At 55.2% G+C, this 22,422-nt stretch overlaps 2 protein-coding genes across 2 annotated transcripts; one reads left to right on the top strand and one right to left on the bottom strand.

Annotated features, from left to right (window-relative positions):
• Positions 1–1,354: 1,354 nt before the first annotated feature.
• Positions 1,355–1,852, bottom strand: TMEM74B (transmembrane protein 74B). The gene has a single exon (XM_086474625.1). The coding sequence runs from the start codon at positions 1,850–1,852 to the stop codon at positions 1,355–1,357; it is 498 nt and encodes a 165-aa protein (XP_086330751.1).
• A 6,475-nt stretch (positions 1,853–8,327) lies between these two features.
• Positions 8,328–21,908, top strand: RAD21L1 (RAD21 cohesin complex component like 1). Its single transcript, XM_086474666.1, has 14 exons — positions 8,328–8,471; positions 9,754–9,883; positions 11,208–11,307; positions 12,743–12,849; positions 13,238–13,423; positions 14,048–14,152; positions 15,109–15,222; positions 16,201–16,430; positions 17,737–17,833; positions 18,627–18,766; positions 19,158–19,250; positions 19,451–19,558; positions 20,251–20,328; positions 21,720–21,908. Exons 1-14 carry the CDS (start codon positions 8,328–8,330, stop codon positions 21,906–21,908), a joined length of 1,821 nt encoding a protein of 606 aa, XP_086330792.1.
• Positions 21,909–22,422: the final 514 nt, after the last annotated feature.

The following is a 22,422-nucleotide window of genomic DNA, read 5'->3' as shown; positions in this document are numbered from 1 at the left end:
TTGTTTCCCCGGATCCTACAATGAATGAGGAGCGTGGATGGGTGACACAGTGACAGGGAAAGGGACACACGGCCCCTTGCAGCAACAGGAGGAATTGGCTGCAAAGCGTTAGAAATGCAAACATGGGGCAGAGGATGCCGTCCCCAGCATCCGAGGGGGACACTGGAAGGCCTGAAATAAAACCTGACCCAGGCAATCACAAAGCGTCTACAAATGACTTTCCTCTCGTGTTGGGCTGTCTGGAGAGATTTGTCTCAGCCTGGAAACATTTGAAGTGAATAATTTATGGGATGGATTGAAAACTGGTGGCAGTTCATGACAAACACCACCTTTTGTGGGTCTACATTTTCCTGTGGGATAATTATTTCCCTTTCTGAGCATCCTGCTCATACTGATTTTTCTTTCCACAGAACATTGTGCTTTAATGATGCTTCATGTTTAATTCCCGAGATGCCGTTTCACCTTCACGCTGCAGACAATGGCCCTTGCAATCAGCACAAAGGCTCGTGTGGGCACCCCGGCGGGCAGAACTGCCGGTCTAACACGGGAACAGAACAACTACATCGTTTTGAGGCGTTGGGAATTGTCCTTTCCCCTCCAGACAGAGCACCATGATTTTTGAGGAGGCCGTTCTGGGGTTGCTGGTGGGAGCGGGATGCTCAGCACGGTGCGGGCGTGTGTACTGGCCTTCATCCCGCTCTCTGGAGTGGGGCTGGTGGGGTGCAAGGGCTGAGGGGTAGTGGGGGGCTGGACCCTGCCTCGCGGATGGTGGTCACGCTCGCTGTCCCCTCCTCTGCCCAGAGCGGTGCAAGCGCCAGCTCTACGCTACAGAGTTTTTCCAAGAAACTATTGCTAAAAAAAGGTCACTGATGGCAGAAAATGAGAAGCTCCATCGCGAAGAGGAGCAGCCGGCCCCAGGCCCCGGCTGCTGGGAAGGAGCCGGCTGCGGCTGCAGCGGGGAGCTTGGCCTCACGTCCAGCCCAGGCTGCCACCAGCCACGGCACGGAAATCCCACGGGCGTCTGGAAGGTGCTGTTGCCCCGATGCTGGTGGGCAGGACCCCATCCAGGAAGGTGCTGGGGAGGCGAGCAGAGCATCCGAAGGCTGTGCTGCCCTGGTGGTGGGGAACAACCCGGGCAGGAGCCGTGCAGTCCAGTGGGGCATCCCATAGACACATCGCTCCGGTGCTGCTGGACGGGACCCCCACCTGAGAAGGGTCCGGGGAGGCGAGGAAGGTGGCCGAAGGCTGCCGGGTGGCTGTGGGCGAAGCCTCACCGGGTGGCATCGGCGTTGGGGGTGCGGCAAGGGGACCCCCCGCTTCTGTCGGCAGCGTGGGTTCCCCGGGGCGTGCGGGGCTAGGAGCCCGGCCCCTCGGGGGGCTGGGACGGGGGGCTGAGCTGGTTCTCCAGCAGCGCCCGCGTCCCCTCGGCCGACACCCTCCTCATCCTCAGCCGCACCGAGCCGTAGGTGCCGCCGGTGCGGCGGGCGGCCCGGGCGCGACGACGGGCGGCGGCGGTAGCCAGCAGCAGGGCGGCGAGCAGCAACCCTCCGAGGGCCAGCAAAGCCAACCCGGCCACGGTGCAGCGATCGAGGCGGGCGCGGAGCCGAGCCGCCCGCTCCTCCAGCCGCTCCATCTGCCGCGCCGGTACCGCCGGGTCGGGACGCGCCGCCCGCGGCACGGCCCCCGCCAGCACCACCAGCGCCGCGCCGCTCAGCGCGCAGCCCAGCGCCAGCGCCAGCCCCGGGCCCGCACCGGGACCCGCCGGGCCGCCCCCGCCCGCCGCTGCCGCCGCCGCCGCCGCCGCCGCCGCCTCGCCCGGGCTCCGCAGCTCCGCCGCCCGCGGGGACGCCATGGAGCCGCCGCCGCCCTGCGCGGACAGAGGTGAGCGGCGGGCCCGCACCGGGATGCTCCCCCTCCCCGGAGCCGAACCCCCGCACCGGGATGCTCCCCCTCCTCGAGTCGACCCCGCACCGCGATGCTCCCCCTCCCCGGAGCCGAACCCTCGCACCGGGATGCTCCCCCTCCCCGGAGCCGAACCCCCGCACCGGGATGCTCCCCCTCTTCGAGTCGACCCCGTAGCGGGATGCTCCCCCTCCTCGGAGCCGACCCCCCGCACCGGGATGCTCCCCCTCCCCGGAGCCGACCCCCGAACCAGGCTGTCACCTCTCCCTGGAGCCGTTTCCCCGCACCGGGCTGCCAATCCCACGTCCCCCGAGGTTTCCGAATCTGGTTGCTCCCCCTCCCGGGATCCCGCTTACCCGAACCGGGCTGCCCCCGGACCCGGGTGGTTGCACCGGGCTGCGCCCCTTCCCTACACCCGGCACCTGCCTCCCCGAACCGGGTGTGTCCCCTCCCCCGGTCTCCCCCTCCCCGAACCGGGCTGATCTCCCCCCCCCCCCCCCCCCGGGGACCCGTGTCCCTGTGACCCCACCGGGTCCCCCCTCCCAGACCCGCTTCCCCCACCGAGCTCTCCCCTCCGGTTCCCCGGGGCGCACCCAGCCGCCGCTCCCCCCCCGCCGGGGTCCTCTCCCGGTTCTCCGGTCCCACCTCGGTCTGCCCACCCCGCCGGTGCCCGCACGGGGCTGCCCACCCTCCCCCGTCCCCCCCCCCCCCCCCCCCGCGCCGGGCTGCCTACCCCCGCCGCGTCCCCGGCTCCCCGGGGCCGGTGCCGGTGCAGCCGCGGCGGCGGGCGGCCCCGCCGGTGCACACCGCCGCACGCACACACCGGGGAGGGCACACACATGCACACACGCCCGGTTGCACACCGGCACCGTCTGTGCACGCCCCTGCAGCGGGGGGCCCCTCCGTGCACCCCCCCCTCGACAGCGCCGGGACCCTCTGTGGACACCCCGGGAGGGGGGGGGGGGGGGCGCTGCGTAGGGGGGGGGGGCACGGGTGGAGAGGGCAGAGCAGCACGGTGGGCTTTGCACAGGGAAGAGCGTGGGTCATGCTTGGGGGGGACGTGCCTGTGGGATGCTGGCTGGGCACCCCACAAACAGCCGTCCCCACTGGGGACCTGGGGGAGAGCCGGGATGGGGACACTGGGACCGCATCCTGAGTGCCCGCTGCAGCCCCCAGCCCTGAAGGTAGCACGGAGAGCTCCAGCCCGGAGACAACCCCCCCCCACCCCCCCTTTGCTGCCCCCAAATCCCCAGGGAAGTATTTCAGGACTTGACCTGGGTTCGTCCCAGGGACGAGATGCTCCAGCCTGGGACAGAAGAGCCCGTGGCGGTGCTCGCTGCCCAACGCCGTTCTCCCAGCCGGGCTGGGGTCCCACCGCACAAAGCCCCCCCTTCACCCCCCGCCTCTCACGGGGCGACTTAATCCATTTTTCGCAGAGCGCTGGTGGCAGTGCCCGCGCCCGGCTTCTCGCTGACCCCAAACTGGGTGCGGGCCTGAGCGCCGGCAGTGACCTGCCGGCAGCAGCACCATTCCAGTCCGTTGGTTCGTACGACGTGGGCTATTTCCGCGTTTGGAAAGATGCCTGGAGATGGGGTGCTGGACATAAACCCTGAGCGATAGCGGGTGGGCTGCTGAAAGCTGCCGGGAAGGTTGGTCTGTCACGTTGCCATTCCCTTCAGCACGTCCACATGCCGCCTTTGCGAGCTCACCCGCCGCTGCGTGAGATGATGGGGCGGTGCTGCTGGTGGTGCTGGGTCCCTCGCAGCGCCGGGGCCGTGGGGATGTGTGACCGGTGCCCTGAGCCCGCTGGGTCCGGTGGCTGGTGCCCTCGACCCACCCCCCGGGCACAGCAAGTCCTTCTGTATCCACACTGGGCTCCACGACCCATGGTGCTGGGGCATTTTCATGAATCACAGGACGGTTTGGGCTGGAAGGGACTTTTCAAGGGCATCTAGTCCAACCCCCTGCAGTGAGCAGGGACATCTTCAGCTGGATCAGGTTGCTCAGAGCCTCGTCCAGCCTGACCTTGAATGTCTCCAGGGATGGGGCTTCTACCACCTTTGGACAACCTGTTCCAATGTTTCACTACCTCATTGTAAAAAAATCCTTTATCTCTAGCCTAAATCTGCCCTCTTATTTTAAAACCATCCCCCCTTGTCCGGTCGTGACAGGCCCTGCTAAAAAGATTGTCCCCATCTCCCTTCTCGGCCCCCTTTAAGTACTGAAAGGCACAATAAGGTCTCCCCGGAGCCTTCTCTTCTCCAGGCTGAACCCCCCCCAAATCTCCTCGTAGCAGGGGAGCATTTTCCTGCATGGGGACAGCAGATGGGAGTCTCCTACCACCCGTTTCGTGACAGAGGCAGGGACTTTCTCGGAAGTCTCTGTCAAATACAGCTAAATCTGATTTTAAAGGTTCAGGGAGTTTGGGGGGGCAGGCACAAATAAAGAGGTGCGTTTGTATTTTCGGAGGGAGCCAGGCTGAGGGCTGGATGGGCTCAGCACCTGTCTGGGCACTGGTGCTGGCACGGTCCCGGCAGGGCCCCCTTGGCTCGTGCCACTGCTGCACAATGATGGGTGACATTATCCTTCCTTGAACATCTCCCTCATTAAACTCTAAAGTTTCGGTTAAAAATTAACCTCTGGATCATTTTTAGCCATTTTCTTGCTTTTTTTTAAAAAAAAAAATTCCGCCAAGGTGCCCTGGAAAGGTTTTCTGGCTATTTTAATTATTTCTTTAGCTTTGCAAAATGGCTTTGCATGTTCCCCGCTGCGACACGCTCCCAGGGCGGCCGGTGCTGACCAGCACCCTCGTGGGTCGTGCGGCACCACCCGAAAAGGGATCCAACCCGTGGTGCCTCCGGGCCTGCCACGGGGTGGGCTGGGGTCTCCCCTCCCCTTTTGCCGTGTCAGGGCTGCAGGTGATTTTATTAATTTTTTGAAGTTTGCAGTGGAGGCCGCGTGTGCTGCGGCCCACCCGCTCGCTGCTGCCGTCTCCTCCCATTGCACCGCGCCGAAAGGCAGCGGCTTCCCAGCCCAGCGTCCCCGGGGACGCATCCAGAAGTGGGCCGAGAAAGAAGCGGAATTAAAAATAAATGTAAGTGCATCCTGACACGTTAACCACATTTAGAGAGGCTTTGGTACCAACCCACTCCGCAGGAAGGCAGAAGATGCTTGGAGACAAGTAGGTCACGGGACACAGATTGTCCCGAATCAGCAAGAAAAGATGGATCTGGAGCAGGCGGGCACAGCCCTGCGAACAGACGGGCGGGCAGGAGGGGAGCGCGCCTGCGCCAGGACCTGCTGCCTCTCGCATCGCCAAATTCCCTGGGAAAAAGCAAAACGCCGCCAGTCTGCTCCTGAGCAGAGCCGTGGCCAAGCCCTCCATCTCGCAGCACCCAAACCCTGAGGCTGACGATGCCCCCAGGGGCACCCAAGGTGCTGGGACCCGCCGAGAGGTTGGGGGTTTCGGGGGCAAAGGCAGAGCCACTCGTGCTGTGGTTCCCATGAGCGCAGCCGGTGCGGTGGTGGGGTCCGTGTGGCGCTCTGCCGTGGGGTCAGGGTGCTGTGCCGCCCGGGGGGGGCTGCTGCTGCACCCCAGCCCCGCAGAGATGCTCGAGCGGACACCTGCGATGGATGGGGTGGAGGGACGCATCCTGCACGCCTCGCTGCTCTCGCGGTGCTGCCCCTGCGTCCCGCTGCCTTTGCTGGAGCTGGGTGATGGCCTCAGGCCTTTGAACGGTGTGGGCTGGGCAGCCCAAAAACCTTCCCCGGCCCGGCTCCGTGTGGGGCTGGGGGCTGGCAAAGGCCGCTCCGTCCCTGGGCGCTGGCACAGAGAGAAGGGGAGGAGAGATGGAGAGAGAGCCAAGATTGATGCTGCCAGCGCAGGAGTGAAGAGAGGAGGGAGACAGCCAAGGTCAGAGACAGCCCTGCCAAAATTCAGAATGAATCTGCGGGAGCACTGGAGGGGAGAGACAGAGGGCTTGGAAAGAAATGGGAAGAGGAGGGAGGGAGGGAGCCTGGGAGACGGATCGGGGTGAGGGAGCAGGACGGGGCCACCGGAGATGGGAACATTCCACTGCTCGGCCGAGATGATTAAATGGGGATGAGAGGGACAGCAAATGGGAGTCCCAAGCCAGCGGAAAAGGTTGGTAGGAGCAGGAACGGGAGGGGGCTGGGAGGGCTGTGGACACATCACTGTCCCTCCAGGCCCCTCCAGTGCACCCCTGTGCAACACAGCCCAGTTTTGGGGTATGCATAGTTGCCCGGTGCCCGCTGGCAGTGCCGCCCCCGATCCAGCCCCGCCGTGGAGGTGAAGTTTCATTCCTGCCTCCTTAGTATTCACAGCATCCCATGGCAGAGCGAATGCCTGCAGCCAACACGACTCAAGGTGACTCGGAGGTCAGGGAAAAAGCAGCCGGGCAATTTGGGAACCAGCTGCTGGCTCCGCACCGGCGGGGAGATCCAACGTTTTACAAGGACCTGGCAGAGCGCAGGTCCCTGCGTGCCATGGACGCGGCACCCCGGCGCTCCCCGTGCACACGAGGAGCAGAGCCGGCCGCCCGTGGGGTTTCTGATCCTGCAAACTCCCCCCGGGAGCTGTTGCCACCAGCGAGGCAGGCAGGGCTGGCACCAGGCATGGCTGGAGCCGGCACAGCCGGGCACCGGTGCGGGTTGTTTCCCTCTTGCAGGGTGTGGGGTGCCCAGGCGGGCTGGGTGCCCTTGTGGGGGAAGCAGACGCCTGCTTTGGGGCTCACAGGGGGGCTCCTCCAGGCCCCCACTGGGGATGCATCGCTCCAAAGGTGTTTTATAGCAGAAACCCCCTCTCCTTCCCCAAACAGCGATGTCCAAGCCCAGGGTACCAGCTCTGCACCTGGAGGGACAGAGAGCCCTGCCTCCCACTAAAACCAGCTGCAAAGCCGTGCTGGGAAGAGGCTCCAAACTTTCCTGGTGGTAATTGAGATCTAAAGATCTTCAGCTGACACTGGGAGATGGGGGGAAAACCACAGGTGCCTTGTGATATGGCAACAGCCGGTGCGCTGGGCCGTGGCTCGGGAGCACCAGGGGACTGGAATACGAAGCGAAGCAGGGAGAGCGTGAAGCAGAGGGATGAGAAAATAATGTGGGTTTTTTTTCTGGCAGGTGAGATGTCGGGGTGCAAACGCGCCGCGTTTTCCTCTGGGTGGTGGCTGTGGCTGATGCAGTCGGGTGGCTGCACACCTTTACCCTCATCCTTCTGCAGGTACGAAGCTCTTTTGGTTTTGTTTGTTTGTTTGTTTGTTTGGGTTTTTTTTTTTTCCTTCTGCAAATTGCTTTCACCAAGACGGTTTTTATCAAACACGCCTGGAGCCACGCAGGACCTGAGAAAGAGATGGCGTGGTGCCTCCCAAGCGGGCTTGTAAAGTCTCAAGGGCGAAAGAGGTTGAGGAGGAGGAGGAGGAGCAGAGAGCTGGGGGCGCTCCCCGTTCAGAGGGTCCCCAAATGAGGGGAGCAGCGCCCCGCTCCTAGCGGAGCCGCCATGTTAGCCCGGGAAGGCAATGGCGCGTATTTACACCAGCAGGTCCCTGACGGCTGGCTCGGAGCCCGTCCCGGAGAGGGGCCGCGCAGCCCGGGAGCCCCCCGGGAGTCCCCGGGAGCGGTCCCGGCAGCGGACCGGCGCTCAGGCCCCTCCCCCCCCCCCGGGTTTTGGCGGGAGCGCGCAGGGAGCCGCCGCGCTGCCTGAGGGGGGTCCTTCAGCCCAGCGCCCCCCGCCCCACCACCGCCCCCCGCCCGGTCCCCTGAGGGCCCGCTAAAGCCCCCTGTCCCACTAAATTCCCCGCCAGTCCCCTCAGCGCCTGGCTGGGTCCCTCCATCCCCTCGGGATCCCCCTAAATCCACGCCCGCCATTGCCTCAGCACCCTCCTGGGTCCCCCATCCCCTCGGATCCCACTAAATCCCTCTTGTCCCCTCAGCACCCATCTGTGTCACCCCATCCCCTCAGGTCCTGCTAAATCCTCTCATCCCCTCAGGGTCTGGCCGGGTCCCTCCCCCCCATCCCCTCAGGACCCACGAAATCCCCCTCCCCTCCCGCCCCATCTCCTCAGGGTCCCGCCAAATCCCCCTGTACCCTCAGGGTCCCGCCAAATCCTCTCATCCCCTTAGTGCTTGGTGGGGTCCCCCCATCCCCTCAGATCCCGCCAAATCCCCCCATCCCCTCAGAGCCCAGCTGGCTGCCACCATCCCCTCAGGGTCCCCCTAAATCCCCCCCATCATCTGAGCCCAGCTGGGTGCCCCCATCCCCTCAGGGTCTCCCTAAATCTCCTCCCCTCCTCATCCCCTCAGCACCCAACTGGGTCTTTCCATCCCCTCAGGGTGCCCCCAAATCCTGCTTCGTGTCCCAGGACCCTTCTCCGGCCCAGGGCTGGCCTGTGGGCCCGGGCCCCGGCGCCATGTTCTACATGCATCTACTCGTCAACAAGCGCGGGCCGTTGGCCAAAATATGGCTTGCTGCCCACTGGGAGAAGAAGCTCACCAAAGCTCATATATTTGAGTGCAATTTAGAGACCACCGTTGAAAAGATCATCTCGCCAAAGGTATGCTATTAAACCGCGAGGGGCGAGTTCTGGGGTGGAGGTGCTCATCTTTGGTAGGGAAGAGGACTGTTGCCATCACGGAGACTCACTTAGTTGGGCAAATTTGTGGCTCTTTCAAAACCGGTGTGAGGTAAATTCCTGATCTCATTTTAATTCAGTTCTCACTCGGATAAAATCTCCATCCTGTAAAATGACAGTTATAGGAATATTTTACTTGCTATTTTCCTCCTGGAGGTCTGTGGCATACATTTATGCACAGTGTAGGAAAACATTACCACGATACACGCAACTCTATTTTTCAGCACGCCGACAGAGCTGCAGGGAGTGCTGTGCAGGCACCGAGGGGTCACAGCACAGGGGTTTGAGCCGCTCGTGGGGCAACACGAGCCCACTGGTGCGGTGTGGTGACACTGGTCATTCTTCAGAGACTTTGAGTGCCAGCTGCTGGTATTGTCCAACGGAATTTGGGAAATGCTGGTGTTTGAGGAAATTGTCTCAAAGAGATTGAAAAGTCAGCTGCTTAACCAAAGTCAAGGGACTAAGAAAACTGCCGCAAAACTGCGTGCAGACCGTTTGGGGAGGACGCTTTTGCCGATCTCATCATGAATAACTTTTGATGTGTTGTAACCATCCTTCCATTTCCAGTAGACTCCTCCCAGGTCCTCCGCTATAAGCCATTAAATACATAATTAAGCACACGTAGGGCTTACGAGAGACTCTGTAGGAGCAGCCCCCGAGGCTGGAGCCCTCTGCGTGGCACAGACAAGGTGTGACTCGGGCTGGCGCAGATGCGGGCAGTCTGGTACCCGCGGCTCAGTCCTTGGCCTCGCCGTTGCGTCCGAGGGCAGCGTGAGGAGCGCTTTGCCCTGCTGCTGATCGGTGGCTCCGGAGGTCCAAGACTTTCAGCTGGTACAAGCAGAATTTTTTAATTTTCTCTATGAAAATACCTGCTTGATATTTGGTAGCTCCAATTTCATTGTCTGTCTTGCGTGGGTTATGATTAACTGAGTGTGGTTAAAATGATCTTGATGTTATTTGGAAGTGTTTTCCAAGAGGCCCTGGTTGAGTGCCCTCTACTTGCCCTTCCTGTGACCACCTTGAGCGTGCTTGGTGCGGGAAGACTTTGCATAAATAAGGGCATAATTATGGCCTGTTGAATTTCTGTACTGGTGTATGCTACTGGAGCTCTGTTACTACTGTGTAATATTTTCATTTGAATGCGTTTTTTTTTTTTTTTTTCCAAAAATACTAATTCCTGAACAACTTTTTTCAATCGCCGAAGTTTACAATAGCTCTGCGGACCTCTGGGCACTTACTCCTAGGAGTGGTGCGGATTTACCACCGGAAAGCAAAGTACCTCTTGGCAGACTGTAGTGAAGCTTTGACAAAAATGAAGACAGCTTTTCGCCCAGGTGTGTACAGAATTCTGCATTTTTCCATCTGTGTCCTTTAAGCTCTTGTTTTAAAAGTTAATTTTGGATATTTCTGTTAAATACACATTGCTGATCCCAAAGGAAATTGAAGGTACTAGTGCCTGCTGCTGGTGTTTTGTCTGGCTTAATTCAGTGCTGTTTCAGGGGTTTGACTCCTTTACAAGAAGCAGTATCTTATGTGGTCTTGAGAGAAGAAGCTTGAATGCAGCCTCCGTGGCTAGATAATTAATTTTAATTGCTGATGACACCGACAACATGTCCAACAGTGTGTTAGTGCCAGATCTGACCATGTGTTTTGAGCTCTAGCCATGTGGCTGGCGAGAAGGGAGCAGAGATAACTGGATCCTTTTCCAACAGGCTGTAGGTTTGTTGTACTTGGGCGGCAAACGGGGAGGCACTGTTGTCTGAAAAAAGGCTAAAACCAGGCCCCAGCGCCTAGTGCCGGCCCTGATGTGCTCTGTGAGCTGGTCCGTTTGCAGAGGAGGGAATAGCTGTGCTCCACCACTCTCACGGATATGATTGTGATTAGTCAGTTATGTTTGTAAACGTGTTTCTAGAAGGAACAGGGTGAGTACGCCGTGCTGTTTGCTTCGAATGGAGGCTCTAGTAGCTTGTAGAGGGCTGCGCAGCACGAGGACAAGATGCAACGGTCACAACTGCAGCAACGGAGACTCCAGCGAGATAGAAGGGGGGCAAAAACCTCCGTGGAAGTGGTAAAGTGCTGAAACGGGCTGTCCGGGGGTGCTGTGGAGTCTCCATCAGCAGAAATAGTCAAAAGTGATCTTAGAAACTCACCCTGTTTTGAGTGAAAGATTGGCTCAGGTGACCGTCAGACATCCTGTCTCACCCGAATTCTGCCAGATTTCTCGGATGACCAAGTATTTGCGGTCTCGCTCCGTAATTATTTGGTGCTGGAGAATGGCGTTGCCCAGGCACTGGGGAGAAAAAGAAAGCGCAGTAATTCATCTGAAGTGGTGCGACAGACTCCAGGCTAAATGTCACCGCTGAGAATCTTTCAGGGACTTACAGTGGCTGTTCCTAGCAGCGTTTGCAGCATTTCAGGTCCTGTAGCAGCAGACTCTGTGTGTCAGACTGTAAAAAATACGGCTTCTAAAGTATGTGTAAACTAGGGATTTTAATTCCACTTGGTGTCCTGTCGCCAGAGTGCCTAAACTTTACCTTCCCGTTACTCAGAACGGCAGCAGACCTTCCTGACAGGTTTATGGTCTTATTCTATGCCCTTGGGAGAACATCCCTTTTATTTTATTGGTAGTTATTTTCTTACGCTGTCTGTTCCTTCTAGGACTTGTTGACCTTCCAGAAGAGACCTTGGAGGCTGCTTATCAGTCCATCACACTACCTGAAGAATTTCATGATTTTGAAACACCACTACCTGATTTAAAGTAAATGCTTCCCTAGTTTTTATTCATTATTTTAGTATTTTCAGAAGTAAAAGATACCCTTGCTGTTACCTGTCCAAGACTCAGATGGAATTGTTTTGATTTGATAACTGAATTCTCCTAAATTCTGAGTTGGCTTTACAAGGCTACGGCCACAGGAATTGTGTTGTTGCAGCGTTCCTCAAAGTCTGTTTAATCAACAGACCTTTGCAATGAAATAATGTGTCCAACTTAGACTTCAGTGTTTTAAATTGTCTGCGTGAAGCCTGCAAACCACTTCCTGACTTTGAGAGAAGATATCAAAGTTAGGACAAATCCTTTTGTAAGGCCAAGGAAGCTCTGGCTGGTAACCTCACAATGTTGTGCTGCTCCCCTGTGTAACTGCGTCTGACTTCTGCTCCGTCGCTCTCTGGGGCTGGGGTGTTTTATCAGCAGCAGCCAGCTTGGCTCCCGATGAAAAGCCAGCACGTTTCCTTGGCTTTTCTGACATGAGTCAGCACAAAGGTAGAAACGCTGATATAAAGCAGGAGGCCAAGAGGTGTTTCTGATGGCTCGGCTGCCCCCAAAGGTCCGGGAGAACAGATTGCTCCCTCTGTGGCTCGTCATGAGCACACGGTGAGGGGGTCTGTGGCCTGCACGCAGGGCTGCGGTGCAATGCTGTTTGTTCACACACCTCAGCGTCCCAGCACCGCCAGGCGTGCCTGCTCTGCCTCCCAGAGTCCCTGCGGGTTGAGTGATGGATGAAGGTGTTGCACTAATTAGTCGCCTTCTGTGTAACGAGCCTCTGGTAGGCGGCAGGGCCTGGCTGTGCACAGCCTCACACAAGCCCGAGTTTACTGGCAAAAGAGCGCGGAGAAACACGGGAGAGAGGAGGATGGGAGCTTCCCGCCTCCTTCCCAGGGTCTGCTCTTTCCTGAGGGGGGCCCTTTCGGAGCGTCCGTCTGGGGCGTTGGCTCGTGGGGGTCCAGGCGCGGGGAGCGTTTCCAAGCTGGGTGGGCTGGATGCTTCCCCCTCCCTCGCCGGCCGCTCTCCCAGTTACGGCGACTGCAGATTCGGTCCTCGTGGGGCGGGGGCTGCGCAGAGACCCTGGCTGGCAGAGGCGGCAGCTGCTGCGTGCTTAGAGGTAGCAGTTCTACTGAACGTGGAGCACCTGCTTCCCATAGGCTTATTTTTAGCTTTTAGAGGAAATTCAAAGCAGTGAGTTTGATGAATAAAACCTTCAATGGCTTTGGAGCTTTGGGAACCGGTTGTTGCCTCTCCACAGAAGTGGGGGTCACCCAGGGTACGCTCCGTGCCGTGGCAAACAGACGCTATCTTTCGGGGGTTTATGACAAAACATCAGGATTGAGGGCTGTTTAGAAACAAGTCTTTACATTCCAGCTAAACGCTCCGTGGGTTTCAGTTCACCCTATATTTTGTATAATGTTTTTTTCATCAGTGCCATTGATGTCGCTGAACATTTTACCTTGAATCAGAGCAGAGCTGAAGACATCACACTTACAGAGGATTACGAAAGCAATATACTTCTCTGTGATAGAAACTTTGGTGAGAGAAGTTGAGAAATTAGAAATATTCCATAAGGAAAAGTGTGTTTTATGCGAAGCGTTGTACAGTCTGAGCCCTCTCCATGGGTGAAAAAGCCGTTATTAACAGTGTATTTGTTTCATGCTTGTGCTGATCGGTCTGTCACACCGTCTTGTGCTTAAATCTGTGTGCCAGTACTCTGCCTAAGTAATATGCTGTGATATCAGAGACTGAGAGTCAAACCCAACGTTTTCTGCTTTTTGCTGAATTAGCTAAAACTGTTTATTGCATTTGAGGCCTGGGATATCTGACAATCTTTTGAAAACTATTTGAAAAACTTGGGAAACGGATAAATACGCGTTTCCAAAATTCATGCAGATGAAGCATCAGAATTTCTCTGTTTATTCAGACGAGGAAGCAGAGGGGCCGGGGAAGCAGAGCTGCTTTGACAGCAGCATCTTGATGAGCAGCAACTGCCTCGTGGCTGATCACAACTCTGCGAGCGCCAGCGGAGACAAGCCTGCGCTGCACGAAGATACGTACAGCTTTGAGCATGACTGGTTTGGAGACGAGGAGGATGCTGCAGACATGATTGGTGGGGTTTGCCACAGACAAACAGAATTCGTTTCTTTCCAAATATTTTTATTCTTATGGGAAAACAAACAAGGCAGGGTGAAAGTGATCGTTTTCAAACATAAATTCTGTATTTTTTGTGGTTTTCGTACTTCATTTCTTTCCTACTTGCCACTAAATCTACGATCACTTAGAGATTGCCAAGTACAATTGTTTTAAAGGATATAATTCAGTTTTTTAGAATGAAACATGTTCAATTTATACTTGATGCTTAACCATTTAATTTGTATTTTCAAAGGTGAAATACGGCAGCGTTTTTATCCTCATTGTTGTAATAACAATGGCAGCAAAGTGGCTTCTACCACTTTATGGTTTAGAGCATTTAGGTAAACATTTATAGGTTTATACCTTTTGAACAGTATTGACGCCGTACTTTTCAAAGAAAAGGAGGAAATCTCAAAATTAAGACTGACGTTCTCCCTTTTTGTGCTGTTGGCGCCAGCAGCACCATTGACAGCCACCTCTGGAAGCTGAGCTCTTGCTGTTTGCAGAGAATTACCCTTCAATCAGTAACATCAGGCTGTACCAGGCTATCTCATGACTACTAAGGCTTAGAATGATTAAAACTATGCATTTTGTATTTAAGAAATCCTGCTGAGGGACGAGCAAAATGGCCTAGATAAAGACATTCGTGACACGGAGGAAGAACCTGGTCCTTTGTCACAAGATCTGCCGGAGAACAGCACAGCCGGTGAGTTTGCAGTGCCTGCCCCGTCTCCCTCACACCAACCCTCTGCTCCTGCAGTGGTGCCTGAAGTCCCTTGCACTCAGGACTGTCACAGCCCCGGCCTTCTGCCTTTGGCTTTTCTTTTGCCTTTTTTTTTTTTTTTTCCTGATCCCCTTCGTCCACCAGTTTAGGTATAAATGAGTTTGCCGTAGGGATTCCAGACTTGCACCTTGCCACCGCGTAGGAGCGCTTTGACGTGCTGTCCTGCTGCGTGGGCAGCACGATACCCCTGCTGTGGGGGAAAGGAAGCCGAATAAGGGCATGCTGTAGCTTTGAACTCCACCTAGGAGTACTTCTGGCTTCGCATTTCAGCGACAAATGACACTGGAGTGGTTCATAAAGGTGGTGTTAGCCTTCTTTTGGCTTGATACCGGTGAAGGACATTAATTTTTGAAATTAAGTTTTGAAAAGCGTTTCTGAAAGTTTTTCATACCTCAAATCCTTCTACCCCCATCACACTGTACTTAAAACTGGGAATTCTGGAACAGCTCTAAAGGGAAACCGTGGCCCTTGCCTCTCCTTGCACCAGCCCTGGTACCACCTCCTCCTTTCACCTTGACAGAAACGCCCGCGCTGCCGTGCGGGTGCCTGGACCTGGAAGCAGATACGTGTTGGAACGAAACACTTTTCCCCCTAAACGCCCCTGTCAGGCGGGTTTCCCTCCAGAGCAGTTCCTTGGCCTGTTCCAGCCCCCACTCACGCGGTTTCTGGTGCCAGCGCGGGGAAGCCTGCGGAGCAGAGTACGGGCAGCAGCAGCGCCGGTCATTGCTGGTTGAAGGGGTTGTGAGATTACAGGCAAAATCGTAGTTTTCCAATCCTGATCTTTTTTGCCTGATGTCACTCTGTGTCGTGAGATTGAGAAATTGTTCCATCTTGTCAACTTTTTTAAAATTTGGGTTATTTGCTGGGTTTTCTTACAGTTGAGTCCAGCTGCGCGGACGCCACCATGAGGCAAGCCCATCATCCGATGAACGAAACAACGCTGCTGTCCAGAGAAGAGGAAGGATTTGTGCTGGAGCCGGTTGACGATTCAGGTCAGAACTCGGCCAGGTTCTTGCCGAGCGTTTGCGTTCACTACCTCTGGTTTTCTTCTTGTTAGTGAAAACATTTGCAAACCAGATTATTCCCACTTCAGGTTTCACCTGCTCCTGCTGGCGGCGTTCTGTTTTAGGGTAGCTATTACACAAAACCAGTATCGGGTTGTTCATCTGATCCGCCCAAGTCTTTGCTCCCGGTTTCTGCCGCGCACCCCGTCGCGGTGTGTGGCTGTGCAGCTCTGCCAGCGGTGCAAGCCCGGCCTGCTCACGGGTGTTGCTGAAGTTCCAGCTGAAGAACTGCTATCACCAGCGACACATCAGTGATTTTTATGTGTGAAATAACTATCTTAAAAACTTTCAGGCCTTTGTAAAATTCTGTTTTGTGAACTTTGAGCTTTTACAAGATCCAAAAAGAAAAAGGTTTCATTTCTTCTGTGAGCAAATCGAAATGTCGCCTGTCACGTTGGCGGCTGTCAGCAAGTAAACAAGCTCACGTTGACACTATTGTTTAGAATTTTCCAGCCCACCAAAACACTAATCAGCAAGTTATGGCTATATAACCAGTCCATGTCTTTCTTCCGTGTTTACTACACATGGTGTGATTAAGTTGCTGGAGGATTAAACTGAGAAATACAGATATTAATTATGAGGTAATGAAACCTGTTGAGTCCATCAGCAGTTCTTGGGACAATGAACTTCCTGATGGATTAGAGAGAGCTTATTCGCTCTTGCTGGTGTATCATGTGTCCTCAGGTTCCTGGTTCTTTAGCACGATAGTCATGTAATTAAGCATACCTGAATTTCCTGAACAAGAACACCAAGACAATGCTTTATCAAAATGTCCAGAGAAACTTGTGCCCTGATTTCCAGGAGGTCGGCAGCCTGTCCGTTTGCATCATGGTGCTTGTTTGGTGCTGAAGTGATCCGCGAATAGACCTTGCTAGACTTTTGTTTTTTGATACTTGCTCCATTTAGCTGTCACCCAGAGGAAAAAAAAGAAAAGGAAGAGGAAGCTGCTTGTGGACGCAGTCAAGGAGCTGAGCTGCAACACTATCTACAACCAGCTCAACCGCTGCACGGACACCCTGGCGACGTTAGACCTCGCGCCCCCGACGAAGAAAACAATGATGTGGAAGGAATCGGGAGGGGTGGATAAACTGCTGTCCCAGGCGACGCAGCCTGTGGTTCCCGCGGAGCTGCAAACGGTAAAGACGAGCTCCTCGCAGGGGTTGATGCTGCCGCGCCGGCCACGGGGTGTTGCCCACCGGGGGTCCGGCTGCGGGAGGTTCCGCAGGCTCGGTTTTACGCGGACGCCTGGCAAAGCGCGGGAGCGCGCGTGTTCTGCAGTGCGGTGCGGTGGGTACCTGGTGGTTAATTGCGTACTCGCCACTAATTGCTTTGTCAGCAAGACCATCTGCAGAGCTCACGGCTTTCATCTCCAGCACTCCAACAGCAAGTGAAAAATGACAAAGAATGTTGAGAGCTGGCGTTTCAGTTCCCATACTGGCACCTGACTGTACGCTAATACACAGCCTTTTAGATGTCTGCCCATTTCTTTTCTACTTTCTACCTTGTTTTACTATTTTCTGGTTTGTTTCTGCTCTGTAACCAGTATGAGAGCACATCTTTCCTTAAATTTACTTTAGAGGTACATCAGGCTTAAACATTGTTATCATAACATCATGAATGGCTTTGGAAAGATGGTCTGCCAGTTTGGTTTGTACTTTCCCAACTGGAGAGGAAGCTTCCAGCTGGAGAGCACGTCAGGGACGTGCCTTGCGGAGGACCAAGGGGTCCCTGATTGTGCTCTCACCTTGGCTGGAAGGGTGGCCCGGGCCGTGGGCCTTAGTGCTGTCTTTGCACGAGAAAGCCGCGCTTGTCTCATGGCAATACGGTCTGCCAAAGGCTCCCGTGTCCCTGTGCTGCACCTGACAGCACCGAAGGCACAGTAAGGTTCGGGCTGGAGACCAGATAAGGGTCAGGGTGTACCAAAGGTGGCCGGGACAGGTACGGGGTGAACTGCGCACGGCAGCCGCCTGTCCCTCGCAGCGGTTCGTCCGCGGTGCAGCCGGGAGAGAGCCGGGAGGCCGGGGGGATCTGCGGGTTCATCGCGGCCGCACCGCTTCACCACTGGGCGTCGAGGAGCAGGACTACAGCTCGCTCCTCACGGGGGTGAAAAATACCCGGGCCCTGGGGACAGAAATCCGCGCACAGAGCGCTGCGGGTGTCGCTTGCTTGATCCTTCCCTACCAACTGGCTTCAAGGAGAACCGACCCAAGCTGTTCCTAAGATGTTTCTTCACGGAGTTCACTGCCAAAGCTGAAGCTGCAGAAGGTTATTAATTAAAAAAAAAAAAAAAAAAAAATTGCAGATTTTCAGAATGACCTAATCCGAATGTCTAGAGTCTGGGTTGCAGTAATTAACGTACAGCTCATGCTCATGCCTTTGTGTTGATGTTTGCGACTAATCTGACTTGACGTTCTGAAAGCAAACAAAAATAATTGTTTTCAGTTGTTTGCGAAATGCTTCAAGAGTCACGGATTTAAGATGAGAAGAAACGAAACACAGAGGGAAATGGAAGAAACAAGAAAAGAGCGAGATACCACAGGTAATATTTCAGTTCTGTTGTTGCAGAATTGGCCGTCAGAGAATATTTTCTATTTTACATCACGTCCGAGAGACGTGCACGGTGTTTGTGTGCAGTATTCTAGAAATCGAACGCCAAAACGGTTAAATGTTAAGGAAATTGGCAGTCAGTTATTTAAAAAAAAAAGTGGTTTTGGTTTTGTAAGTGCTTTGCTTTTGTCCCTTAGATCAGAAATGAAATGCGAGTCTTTTTCTTCCTTGTGGCATTAAGGAAGTCTTTTTGGTTTCACCTTTGGTTTCTCCCATCATCTGCCAAGCGGCACATTTGTTTTCTTTAAAAAAAATAAAAATCTTCCCACTTATTCTGAGTTTAATCAAATCACTCTCCAAATTTCCAAATTCATGTAAATAACTTCTATTTGTAAGCTGAAGAGTGTGGTTAACATCAGGCAAGAAGAAACGCGTCATTTTAGATCTTCCGAGAAGGCGCTGTCTCTGCCTTCGCCCCTTTGCTCTGCTGGAAACACAATCCGTCTGGCTGCCTCGGGAGTGAGCGGCGAAACCACCTCCCGCGAGTCCGTAAAGGTCAACCTTTGGAAAAGGCAGAACTCTCTTGGAAGCTGCTGCCTCTTCTTCCACGGTCCTGTTGGGAATGATATTTATTCTACATTTACTCATTCTGGCTCCCGCTCTCAAAGATTGCTAACTAGGCTGTGACTTTTGGGTTTCAATGGTTTTTGTTGGTGGGGTTTTTTTTTTAAGGACAATGGTTAAAAGACAGTGACCTGTTAAACCCTGTTTGTTTGTTAATCCAGAGATGCTGGGAGTAGAAGAACTAAGTTACCTGCAGGAGTCAGCTCATTCAGAGACTGAGAGAAAGATTGGAAAAGATTTGTTTATGTTGACATCGCAGAATAACAGAAATGAAACGCATGATAACTGTGGTGAAACTATGGTGAGCAGTTCCCGTCCGTTTTAGAGACCTACGTGTATTTATTGGTTTCATTTTCTGCTGGGGTTCCATTAAAAACCTGCTAAGAAATTACTAATATGTGTTTGAAAAGGATGCCAGAGCCAGCCGGCGCAGCATGAAGCAGCTTGTGTCATGGAAGTTTATTTATAAGCCCCTTGGTAGACTCTCACAGTGAATGAACAATTAATTGTCTATTAATCAGTATCGATTACAGCCTAATCGCTAAGTATAAAGGAAACCTTAATAGGAAAGACAGCCTCTTTGTGCCGAAGAGGTAAATATAATTGTCTTTGTAAAGGATAAAACTTGTCTTTTGTGTCTCATATTGAGGACATACTTAGGCAAACTATCTGTTTCTGCCATCTTTATTCAGGCTGAGGGGAAGGGGCATTCTCTAGAGAAGGTGAGCTCAGGGAAGCTGAAAAAGAACGACAAAATTGGACCTAATGGCAGCAGAAAATGTCGGGTCTGTGCCTGACCCGAGCCCGTAGCTGTGGGATAAACACCACAGTGAGGGCCTCCCCTGTGTGAGAAAGGACGTGGTAGAAACAGCACCTCTTAGCTCATCTTAGAACACATTTATGGGCGTGAATTCTTCGAGCAGGATGCCGTCATTGAGGATTGCATTGCCCGTAACGCCTGGCGATCACCTTTCTCTTCTGGCAGCAGGACGGACCGGCTTTCCCCGAGAGCTCCCCGCTGGCCAGCCGCTCCCCGCTGGCCAGCCGCTCCCCGCGCCAAGCAGCTGCACCACAGCGCGCTGAGCTGACGAACGTACGTGTGCTTGAAGCTGACAACTATTTCAGGAGAGAACCGTGTTCTTTCCCAGAAATATTTTGAAAAAAAAATTAAAATTGATGGCATTATGAACTTGCAGTGAATTTTGGGGTACTGACATCATCTTCAGCACGTATTTTGCCAGGTAAAAACTTCGCAGCTTGCTAATGAGGGATACGTGTACCCAGCACTCCCGGGTGACAGCCTGGGAGGCAAACAGCTCCTTCCTTGGAGCCCGGGCTCCTGTAAGGGAGCAGTTCCTGCGCTTGCCGGCTAGGAGGGTGCTCAGCCACGCTGAGACACAGGCAATCTCCTCCTGTCGACTTCCGAGGTTGAGCCCAAAACCTAAAGCCAAATTTTGGAACATCCTTTTTTGGCCCCTGACCAGCACAAATGCTGTCAGAATCCCGGTATCTTGTGAAGCTGCCTCTCCAGGGCTCACTGGGACCCCTCCCGTAGCACCCAGCGGGTTGTCGCACCCGATCTATCCGCAGCAGAACGAGCACCGTGATGTTCTTCTCCCTGTGGCATAAAGGGACCGCGGAGGTGTTGGGTGTCCCGAGCACGGCCACCCGCACGCCCAGCTCCAGCTGGGTTTTCAATCAGGCTACAGCTCTCGTCCCTTTTGTCACCATGGTGCGGGCCTTTTTACGCGGGCTGTCTAACCCTCTGTTCTATTCCCTCTCCAGGAGCTACCGAGGAGCGGGAAAGAGAGTGAAGAAATACGGTGGAGTGAAAGGACTCTTCAGTTACTAAAAACTCTGCAGGTACCAGTGCTGGAGTTGGTGATGAGATGCCAAAACCAGGTGTTGGTTTCGGTCAGAAAACGTCCCCCTTACACCACTGGCCGTGCTCCCGCCTCTCCCACGCGGCGTCTAACTGCGTTTTGGGGGGGGGGGATTTACATAGGAAACCAGGATCCTGAGCGCCTGACGGGGTGTCCTCTCGCACGGCCGCGGAATCGCTGGCGCTGTCAGAATGTTGGCTCCCACGGCAGCGTTTGCTGTAACGCTGAGCCCTCGCTCTCTTCCGTCTGGGAGTGTGCTCCGGAGCCTCTCTGCCAACCCCAGCTCCCCGCTGCCTGCAGGCTGCCAGCTCTCAGCTGAGCGCTGCAGGGTGCTGTGGTTCGGCTGTTCGGCCGCTCGAGCTCTTTCTGAGAGGAAGGCTGGGGAAACGGGTGAGGGTTCTGTTAAACCCACTGCTGGGAACACCTTCTTTGAGAGCTTTTAATGCCCCGGTGCCTTCAGGGGGCTTGAAATTGGGCAGAGAGCGGAGCCTTTGCGGCAGGAAGGGTTCTTCTGCTTTTCTTGCCGAAATCCTTGTAAAACGGGTGAAGCTGTACGGTATGACATCATGTGCCGTGCTGACAGGAGCCGGCACAGGCTGCCCTGACGCTGAACATCCAACCTCGTGGCCTGACGGCTCCGTGCTCTTCCTTCCCTTTCTCCTGGATGAGCGTTTTTGTGCTTCAGCGTCGGTCTGGGGTGGGGTGGGGGGGAAAAACACAGCGAAAAAGTTCTTTTCCTTCAGGCCAGCTCTCTAATCCGACGTGCCCCGTGGCTGCACGGAGAAGGGAGGAAGGCGATGGGGAAACGAGGGCGTGGGGAGCAGGTTTGGTCTGCAAAACACACCAAGCTTCGCCCCAAGCCAAGCGCTTCCCCAGCGCCGGAGTTTGACTTCACAGCCTTCTCGGCGGGGGTTAAAAGTAATTTTAGGTGAACATATTTCAAAGGTTCTGTGCAATGCCCGTAAGTAAGTGCTTACGTGCAAGTGTGGCCGTGAGAAACCGAGAAATGGCAGCACTTGGCTGTGACGGAAGCAGCGGCTGGGGCTCTGCAGCCAAAGAGCGGGGCACGCAGCGGTTTGTACTGGTTTAACTCACACCAACCACCCCAGAAGTGCTTCCTCGCGTGCCTCGGCACGGCCTCCCTGAACTCGGGCGCCTGTAGATTTCGGTGACACCCGTGGGCGCGAGAAATAGCGCGGCGATCCAACGGTAGGAGCCGCTTCTCTAAACGCCGGCGCCGAGATCGGCTCCCACTCCAGGCGCTCGAGCAGCAGCCGCTCGCCCTGAGCCGCGCTCTCCAGTTGGGGCGCGGTGGGGTCTGGTTTTACTGGCGGGGAAGCTGACCCGGCTGACTCCTTTTCCCTGCTGCAGCACCTGAGGAGAGCAGGCGTGCGCTCGTTCAGCTTTTGGGAGCTCTGTCAGACAAACAGCCGGAAAGAAGCCGCGGCCAAGTTCTACATCGTGCTGGTTCTGAAGCAGCAGTCGGTGATCGAGCTGGCTCAGGGCGCTCCCTTCGCCGACATCACCGCCACCATCGGCCCAATGTTCGGCACTCCCTGAAAGCCCCTAGTGTTCGGATAAGGTAACGGAAATAAATCTTACTCTCCAATTTCCAGCAAATTAATTTCCTGGGGGGGGGGGGGGGGGTGGGGGTGGAGACTGAAGGCCTTGTGGCAGCGCGGTGATGGAGCAGAGCTCCCTTCACTTCACAGCACCTCCCCGAGCCGCCGAGGACCCGGCTGGGGCAGGGGTGCTGCCTCGGGGTCTGTCACCGAGGGGTTCACCGGTGCGTTTGTTCCTAATATCCGCATTGACACCACGAGCCGTTCCTGAGGGTGTTCATAAAAACGCATATTCCACACCAGAGATTTACACCGTGGGGGGCTTTATTCGAGTCCTTTCCTCGAGACCAGCTCTGGGGGTTCAATTACTTTTAACGGGGCTCACGTGAGTTAACGATCTAACACCACCCGCCCGTTCAGCTCTCTTTATCGAAAGAATTCCGTCTGTTTGAAATTATTCCTTTCCAAGAATGTTCAGTATTTGATATTTTAAGGCCTAGCAAGCTCCTGTC

The sequence above is a fragment of the Leptosomus discolor genome, chromosome 17, assembly GCF_034619465.1.
Source record: "Leptosomus discolor isolate bLepDis1 chromosome 17, bLepDis1.hap2, whole genome shotgun sequence".
NCBI classification, from domain to species: Eukaryota; Metazoa; Chordata; class Aves; order Leptosomiformes; family Leptosomidae; genus Leptosomus; species Leptosomus discolor.
Note: the sequence above shows the minus strand (reverse complement) of the source record. Positions and strands in the feature narration are given on the sequence as shown.

What these genes read in the sequence shown, in the direction of transcription:
- RAD21L1 (XM_086474666.1), top strand. Translation starts at nt 8,328, where the DNA reads ATGTTCTACATGCATCTACTCGTCAACAAGCGCGGGCCGTTGGCCAAA. An exon ending in AAAAGATCATCTCGCCAAAG is followed by an intron (nt 8,472 to 9,753) that starts GTATGCTATTAA and finishes CAATCGCCGAAG; the next exon opens with TTTACAATAGCTCTGCGGAC. An exon ending in ATAACTGTGGTGAAACTATG is followed by an intron (nt 18,767 to 19,157) that starts GTGAGCAGTTCC and finishes ATCTTTATTCAG; the next exon opens with GCTGAGGGGAAGGGGCATTC.
- TMEM74B (XM_086474625.1), bottom strand. Translation starts at nt 1,852, where the DNA reads ATGGCGTCCCCGCGGGCGGCGGAGCTGCGGAGCCCGGGCGAGGCGGCG.